Here is a 9,100-nt window from a genome sequence, read left to right as displayed (position 1 = left end):
GAACCAGACCTTCCTTACTGTATATCTTAGTCTGTTTGTGTCTCTAAACAACCAGCTTTCAAAGGAACTAATAGAGTGAAAACTCACTCATTACCACGAGGATGGAACCAAGCCATTCACATAGAATCTGCCCCCGTGACCAAAACACCTCCCACTGGGCCCCACTTCCAACATTGGTCATCACACTTCAACATGAGGTTTAGGGAAACAAATGCCCAAACTACAGCATTGTGCATAAACAAACAGGAAATGCTGCTTTTGATCCTCAAAGAAGTGATACGGCCAAAATTGTAATTTAAGAAGCCTTTCCCAGTATAGCAAGGTGTCAACTATAGAATCAATCTAGGAGTATTCACTGTAAAATTCAACTTTTCTGTATGTTTAAACATTTTCACAAAATAATAGTTTTTGAAAAGAAGAAGATATACTTTGCTTTTGGAATCTACTTTTTGACTTATATGGATTTGCTGTAATTAAGTGCCCAATATTGAAAGGCTGCAAGTACTTTGTAGCCACTCTTTGGCATGGGTAAATAAGCATGGTAGCTTATATTTGAATATATTATAGTGCTCTTGCTTTGGATAATTGTAAAGGGACCCATGCTGATAGATTGGAAATAGAAGTAAATGTGTTCATTGATAATGGTGTGAATTTTCCTGGACATTCAGTTTCCTTAAATAATGTATTGAAGCAGCAAGAAATAATTTGTTTGAATGCAAATTACTATCAATTACTGTTTCTGTCATCTTAGCAGGATTGAATTTTGTTCATTTTTAGAAGAAGCAGGCAGGAGGAGACCTTCCAAATTGAGGCAAAGCCAAGAAGAATTCATGGGGGAAAACTGAGTGTATGAGCAAAGGAGAGAACTCCTCTGAGTGGTGAATGCTTAATTTGGGGGCAAGATTCTGTCAAGTTTTAGAAAAGAGTACGTAAATTTGGATTCTGTCCTAAAGCAAGTTCATGCTGCAGTAAGGTAAAACCTTCACTTTTCTTGGTTCCATTGAGTCAGATAGCTTTGCTCAGATGCTCTAAACTTCAAGAGCGAACTTGCAGAAGACTGTCTTCTTCAGTTCAAAGTGCATTTCAAATTTATGCTTTTTAAAAAACTGAGGCCGACTGCAGTGGATCACACCTGTAATCCCAGCACTTTGGGAGGCTGAGGCGGGTAGATTACAAGGTCAGGAGTTTGAGACCAGCCTAGCCAACATGGTGAAATCCCATCTCTACTAAAAATACAAAAAAAATTAGCCAGGCATGGTGGCAGGCACCTGTGATCCCAGCTACTTGGGAGGCTGAGGCAGGAGAATCACTTGAACCTGGGAAGGTAGAGGTCGCAGTGAGCCAAGATCATGCTACTGTACTCCAGCCTGGATAGGACAAGAACGAGACTCTGTCTCAAAAAAAAAAAAAAAAAAACCTTAGGAGCAATTTTTATATGCCTTTATGGATGTAGCTTGGTGCAATTTCTTAGCCCTGCTGCATATTTTAAATTAAATTTAATTATATATGCATGTATATATACATACACATTTGAGAGATTTGTCATAGCAATAACTGAAGAGGGTGTTTTTAAAAATAAGTAAAACTGACGATGCTTAGTAACCTAAGGTGACTGCAAATTTGAGAAGCAAAATTAGATTTGTTCTTCTTCTTGTGCTGGTTATTGTACTCCCATATTCTCTAGAAGCACCGCCTGGACAAACCCTGGGGAGTCTTTGGCTGTTCTTTCTTGTTTGTCATATTTATTAGTAACTGGCTGCAAATAAATCTTAGGAGCTAGGTAGCTGTGCACATTCACAAGGCTGGAGATAAGGCAAGGCTAATTTGGTAACATTTGGCAGTGCTGAAGGCCTGCTTTGGATTCTCGTGCTTCTGTGTTCTCTGTGCTCCCTGGGCCCTTGCCTGTGCCTGCACTGGGCTGCTCCACCACTATTCCTATTGGCTCTAAAGTCCCCAGACCTTTAAGAACAACAGTTATTGGGTTGGTATAAAGGAAAGAACAAGGCTTTGGGCCATGTGTCCAACCCTCTTAGCAGTCTTGGACAAAGTCACTTAATCTCACTGAGCCTTGCTTTTCTTCAATCTTGTGTGTACCCATCAAGCTAAGCAGAGTTTCTCAATGGCACTGTTGTCATTTTGGTTCATGTCATTCTTTCTTTGGGTGTTGGGAGGTGCTTCCCTGCACATTGTAAGATGTTTAACGACTTCCCTGGTCTCTAACCCCTAGATGCCAGTAGTACACACTCCCACCCCTGTTATGACAACCACAAATATCTTTAGATGTTGTTAAATGTCCGCCACAGGCCAAAGTTGCCCCCACTTGAGAACTACTGTGCTAAGGTAAGTTCCAAATACTTAGTAAAACTATCGCTTTTTTATGAAGAAATTCTCTTTTGCTACGAGGGCATACTTGGGAGGATCAAGTGAGAACATTCGTGAAGTGCTTTGGAAAAGACTACACAATTACTTAGCCTTCAATTGGTATTTTTTCATTTAAAAATGAACATTGAGGCCTAGGAAGGCCTGGAGACGCCCATCCTCCAGAACCACCTCCCAACTCTCCTCTTCATTAAGACCCTTGCCTCTTTAGGGATCTGTGACATGGGGTTCCTACATCCCAAAGGGATCGGTAGATAGAGCATATCTCTGTATGCTAGGTTTCCTCTGTAATCATACACTTTATTTTACGCATTTAAAAATATTATTCTAAGAAGAGGTTTATGGGTTTACCACCCTGCCAAAGAGGTCCAAAGGTTAAGAACTAACCAGACGGCCGGGCACAGTGGCTCAAGCCTGTAATCCCAGCACTTTGGGAGGCCGAGACGGGTGGCTCACAAGGTCAGGAGATCGAGACCATCCTGGCTAACATGGTGAAACCCCGTCTCTACTAAAAATACAAAAAACTAGCCGGGCGAGGTGGCGGGCGCCTGTAGTCCCAGGTACTTGGGAGGCTGAGGCAGGAGAATGGTGTAAACCCGGGAGGCGGAGCTTGCAGTGAGCTGAGATCTGGCCACTGCACTCCAGCCTGGGCGACAGAGTGAGACTCCGTCTCAAAATAAAAATAAAAATAAAAATAACCAGACTTCAGCTTGCACATCAGTGAATGCTCATGGGTTGACAGTAGAGCGGTTTGGGCAGAAACTGAGGTTAAAGATGTCCCTCTCTCTCAGGTCAGTGTCCCCAACTCCTGATTCCTTGACAGTCCAGCATAAGGCTTAGTCATCCGTGCCGAACCATGGGAACCTCACATGCCCCTCTGTGGCTCTCTCTCTGCCGGTACCAGCCACATACTCTTACTCACCAGATCTGGATCCAGGTCGGGTACTTTAGGCCTTTCAAGGCTGTGTAGGCAAACCTGGAACCTGTGAGGGCGGCTCTGGAGGGCTTCTCCCTGGAGATGGTGGAGGTGCCAGCTCTCCTCTAAATGCAGAATGTGTGCCTTTGAGTGCCTGTGTGACTAAGGACTATAGTGAGAGACTTTTGGCCTTCTGCATAAGAGACAGAAACTTAAAGATACTAGCTAGCTGTTGTGAGCACCTCCAGGAGTCTAGTATTGGTATTCAGATGTCTTTCACTGTTTTCCAAATCAGCTGTGTGAGGTAGGCATTCATACGCAGTTTTGCAGGCAAACAAACTCAAGTCACACACCTAAGTGGTAGCAAAATAGTGTTTCAAACCACAGAGTCCAGAGCCCATGTTCCGTCCATTGTTTTATGCACCCACTAGTGTTCAGATTCTGAACTTTAAAGACAGGACAGAGAATGTACTGGGGGCTCTTTTGTAAAGAATCTCCAATTTAAAGTGCTCATATTACAAACTCCCCCTGCAGGAACACCATAGAGTTCGCTGGGCCCTGGAAGGGCTTCCCTGGCTACTGAGGGTCTCTGTATTCCTTTGGGCTCCCCAGTTGGGTTAGAATGACCCACATAGGGCAGCCTCCCACAGACCCATACCATCAGCCCCAGAACCAGCAGCCTCTCTCCTGAGCCCACCCCTGTGTGTGTTTTAGGCTGATGGAGCATCCAGTCTGCTGGGAGATGGTCAGCTACTATTTGAAGTGTCTAGAGAATGACTGTAGCTTCAATCCCTAACCTCTCTGCTGATAGCCCAAGATCAATCTTACTTTGGTTTTTAAAAAGGGAAATCTGTATGGCACTTGTTCTCTGAAGAGTTGCGCTTTAAGGCACATACATATGCCTTGCTTGTAATATGCTAGGCTTCAGCAGCTAGTCGCCGTGATGGCTTAGTAAGAACTGGTATTGAGATATGTCTCAATAAATGACTGTCGTAACTAAAAGAAACTCCTGTTAAAGCAGGGCTCAGACAGCTTTGCCAGCTCTTTCCAGTCCGTCCAGGTTGCTGATGAAGTGTGAAATGGACACTGATGCCTTGTGGGAGGTTGCACTGTTATAGCATGCTTCCTACTGGCATTTATGGAAAGGGAACTGCTTATATGCCCCAACAGCATTTACCCTCTAATCTTCATTGCACTCCCCACTCCACGCAGAGTTTAATCATAAAGTAGTTCCTAAAGTGGGGAATGCACAAAATAAGGGACAGCATAATTTTAGAGCAAGTGAATGTTTAAGCAATCCACATACAATGCATGTCCTTTTTTTGTTCATCCTCCCCCTACTCCTGCTTTTGTTTTAGGAAATGTATATTTTAAGGCAGATGCCGCATGTGTGAAGTTGTTCTCATGAAGTCAGGAAGTAGAGAAACACGCTGAGGAGGGGCATATGAGGGGTGTTTAATGCTACAGGAATAAGCACTGGCTCCACCCCGTGTGTAGGAGTGCGCTCACCCCGCCGAGGGTACGCACTGCCAGTGCGGTGGCCATCCTCATCGCCGTTCAGAAGCACCTTCTGTAGAGGAAGAAAGGCCCGTGTTCCTCGTACTCAAAGCGGTGGACCCACAGTGGTTGGAAACCCTGAAGTGAGGCCAGGATGGAGCCACCGGTCCACACGGCACTGTCTCTCTCAGGCAGCACGTTTACCTTCGGGGTGTCGTTGGGACACATGCTACTTAGCTCCTTCTGCAGACGGTTAGGGAAGCCACTGAGCATCGTGCTGCCCCCGCAGAGCAGGATGTTCCCCATGAGGCCCCGTTTGAGGGCGATGTCACACTTGTTAAGGCAGGACACGGTCTGGGTGTGGAGGCCCAGCTGCATGGACTTGATGAGAGACGGCTTGAAGAACATCTCTGAGCAGAGGAACCGTTCCTGGCACAGCTGAATCTCCTTCCCATCTGGCAGCACGTAGCGGATCGTATGCTCACTGAGAGGGACTTTCTTCTCCTCAGTGGGATCCAGGGCCACAAAGCAGCATTTCTTCTTGATGTCCTCCACGATGCCCATCTGGTCCTGGGTGAATTCGTTCCCTGCACCGTTCAGCAGGCCTAGCAGGTAGGCTGTCAGGTCAGAGCCTGCATAGTCCAGCCTTCCGGTGATGCTGGGCAAAGGATAACCCTCGTAGATGGGGACCACGTAGGACACGCCGTGGCCAACCTCCACCACGAGGCCGGAGGTCCTTCCATAGGCGTACATGGACAGGCGCGACTGGTAGGCGATGTGCATCGCAGGAGTGTTGAAGGCTTCAAACAGCATTTCAGCATATTTCTCTCTGTTGGTGTGTGGGCTCAGCGGTGGGTCTGAAACCAAGACCGCATGCTCCTCCGGGGCGATCTTCATCTCTTGTCGGAAGAGGTATTCCCAGATATCCTGCACTGTATCCCAGTCCACGATGATGCCATGTCGCAGAGGGTTAACCAGCTTGAGATGAACGTTTGTGTTGTTGAGTTCCTGTCCCACAAATGTCTCCTTGCGATTATCCCCAGTCTTGGCAGTCTCCATGTAGGGCTTGCCCACCATTGTTGAGATCTTGTGGGTGGGTCTTGGCAGGCCGGCAAAGCCACATTTACAGTAGCCAGTGCCCAGGTCCACGACCACTGCTTTGGTCACCTCCTGCTTGGGCCTCTCCTTGGCTGCCTTTGATTCAGTAGGTTCTTGTGACTCTGAACTCCTGTGGCAGACCCTCACGGCCCGTTTTGCCGGGCCATCCCTTAAAGAGGCAGTCTGGAGGGCCTGCGTCTGCAGGGGGGCCTGGTTACCCACCTTCTTGGCGGGCCCATCCCCCATGATTGCTGCCGGTGGAGCCCACATGTTGTCAAGAGGCGTACCACTCTTAGAAAGTTCTCAGTCCCACTGGATTCAAGGCCTGAAAGGCCTACATCAGAGGATACCCTGAGAATTTTCCCAACAATGACATCACTAATTATGATGTAATCTGGTGACCTGGGCTTTCTAGATGTTGCAAACGCTTATCCTGTGTTAGGGTACATTTGGGATATTGTTTTTGAAATGGCTCCCCTTTTCCTAAATTTTGTAACAAGACTGATTTATTCAATTAATTAATATTTCTTGAGTGTCTGCTATATACAAGGCGGCTGGGAATTCGGTGGTGAAAAAAAAACAGACAAAATCCCTTATTCTAGTTGGTGGGGGGTGGGGGTGACAGACAATAACCAAAATGAACATTAAGAGCAAAAGCAGGGTGGCAGTGCTAGTGTGGCCTTGGCAGAGCTTCCTGAGAGGGTGACATTTGAATGAAGACCTGCAGGAGGTGAGGGAGAGAGCCACGTGTTTGTCAGGGGAACAGCAGGTGCGGGGGACTGGAGGCAGATGTGTGAAGAGTTAGATCAGGGGTCAGCAGGCTGCAGTCCAGTCCAGTCCCCAGCTTGTTGGATTGGAATACAGCCGTGCTCATTCATGTTTGTATCGTCCATGGCTGCCTTTGCAGTACAGCAGTAGAGCTGAGTCACGGCTTTGAAGACTGTATTGCCCAAAAAGCTGAATGAAGGTAAGTATTGACTGTCCCTTAAAAAGTCTGCTGACCTCTTGAGTTAGAGGAGGAGCAGGAAGACAAATGTGGCTGGCATGGAAGGAGTAAGGAAAATTAGATGAGATGGGGTGGGGGAAGGCGAGCAGCTCACGGTAGGCCTCATAGGCAATGCGAGGATCATCGATAAGGTCAGAAAGCACTAGAGGATTTGGTGCAGAGCACCGACACCATCTGATTTAGATGTTAGTGGGATCCTTTGCTGCCATGGTGACTATGTCAAGGGCACTAAGGGTGACACTTAGAATAACCATAAGAGGAATTATTTTTGGATATACATTTGTACACTTACTGTGCCTTCATCAGGGTCATTGGCTAGGCAGTGAAATTAGACCCTAAAAAATCCCACTGACAACACTGAGGCTTGTAGGTGCGTAGCTCATCCAAGGATATCCAGCCAGGAGTAGCCAAGCTCTCCTGACTGTGGCTTCCTCCCCAGGATGTGCTGGGACACAGCTTGATGGGACCTAGTATGCATCTCTTAGGCTGCTTGGCCACCATCTTGCATGCCATTTCTGAAGCTGGACACATTGGTGTGGATGCCTGCCACACTCAGGGCAGAATCCAGCCTTATGTGATGCCACACCTTGAACCTGATCCCAGCCCTTCATAAAAGAGGCAGTCACCACAATAATGGGCTTTCTCCTTTAGAGAGGCTATGGGGGCTTCTTTCAGTTCCTTTGGGGTATGAGAGAAGAAAAGGACCAAGTCCAGTCTCATGAGGTTTGTGACTATCTGATGGGGGCAGCAAGGTGTCATCCCAAGGACAAAATCTCAGTTTCTTGCTTCATTGGTTAGTGGGTGAGATCATGGCATGGGATTTTGAAGGAAAAATAGGAAAGTACTTTCAATACCTGGCTGCCTGAAAAACAGTTTAACTGCCTCTGCTGTTCAGGGATTTGCATGGACAACTCAGATTGTTTGACTTTATTTCAAAAGTGCTGTATATGGTAACCAAAGGCATATGTAATTTAAAACCCTCCAATTTTTTTCTCCCCAAACCCTACTTGAATTTTGAGAAATCTATAGCTGCTTGGTACCTTTTCACTAAGCTGGACTCCTAGAAGAGCCTGTATTAGCTTCCTGTTTCTGCTGTAACAAATGACCGTGGATGTAGTGGCTTAAAGCAACTCACAGTTAGTATCTTACTGTTTTTTGAGGTCAGAAGTTCATAATTCTTCTTAGTGGACTACAATTAAGGTTCTTTTAGGGCTGTATTCCTTCTGGAGGTGTAGGAGACAATACTTCCTCTTGCCTTCTCCAGCTCCTAGAGGCCACCTGTGTTCCTTGGCTCATGTCCCTTCCTCCATCTTAAAAGACTGAGAGTCTCAGACTACAGCTATCATTGTCACATCTGTTTCTCTGCCCTTGGCCCTCCTGTATCCCCCCATATAAGGACCCTTGTGATTACATTGGCCCCACCCAGGCCATCCAGGATACTCTCCCCATCTCAAATTCCTTCATTTAATCCCATCCACACACAGAATCCCTTTTGGCATGAAAGTTAATATACTCATAGGTCCCAGGGATTAAGATGTGGACACCTTTGGAGGACCCTTTCACCTGTCCTGTGCCTCCCTCTTCACTAATACACTCCAAGCCTGACATGCTCTGACTCATTTGCTCTACCTGGGCTGCCCAGGCTTGCCCATCTATCATCTGTCATTGCCCTTTCTGCATTTGTGTGTGGAAGAGGTGATGCCTTAGCATAAGGCAGTTATTCTATCTACTCTGTAAGGTCCTTGAGCATAGGGCTTCCCCTCACATTCTCTGAGCAAAAGCCAACGAAACACTTGCCCTCCTTTTCTTCACCTCTCAGTTTCACCTGTTCGGTACTCCTAATCAAAACCCTGTTTCCCCTAAGCTTCCTGTTACCCTCTGTGCCTCTTCTCTCCCTCTGTGGGTCAGCACACGGCTAGCGGTAATGATGGAAGAATGCAGAGACTGTTGACACCGTGCCCCAAACCTCCACTGCCTAGCACACAACCCCCCACAACTGTCATCAGCTAAGGTTTGTGTGGGCTCCCTGGGGTCCCTAGTGAGGTCCCTCTAGGGAGAGGCACCCTATATTGCTCAAAATATGTTGGGCCACATTTTCTAATGGGGTCACACCTACTTTTAGTCCTCTGGCTCAAGATCAAAAAAACCATGGGATGACCCCTTTTTGAAAGCAACCCTGGGGTCAACCTTTTTTTTTTTTTTTT

General features: G+C 46.7%; 1 protein-coding gene across 1 annotated transcript; it reads right to left on the bottom strand.

The window, feature by feature from the left end:
• Positions 1-4,730: 4,730 nt before the first annotated feature.
• On the bottom strand, positions 4,731-6,249 carry ACTL7A (actin-like 7A). Its single transcript, XM_011954576.1, has one exon. The coding sequence runs from the start codon at positions 6,158-6,160 to the stop codon at positions 4,853-4,855; it is 1,308 nt and encodes a 435-aa protein (XP_011809966.1). The 5' UTR covers positions 6,161-6,249; the 3' UTR covers positions 4,731-4,852.
• Between the last annotated feature and the right edge of the window lie 2,851 nt (positions 6,250-9,100).

This window comes from Colobus angolensis, unplaced genomic scaffold, assembly GCF_000951035.1.
Source record: "Colobus angolensis palliatus isolate OR3802 unplaced genomic scaffold, Cang.pa_1.0 Scaffold386, whole genome shotgun sequence".
Classification (NCBI taxonomy): domain Eukaryota; kingdom Metazoa; phylum Chordata; class Mammalia; order Primates; family Cercopithecidae; genus Colobus; species Colobus angolensis.
The sequence above is the reverse complement of the archived record's forward strand: the minus strand, read 5'-3'. Positions and strand labels throughout refer to the sequence as shown.

Coding starts and splice junctions, on each gene's coding strand:
- ACTL7A (XM_011954576.1), bottom strand. CDS start 6,160: ATGTGGGCTCCACCGGCAGCAATCATGGGGGATGGGCCCGCCAAGAAG.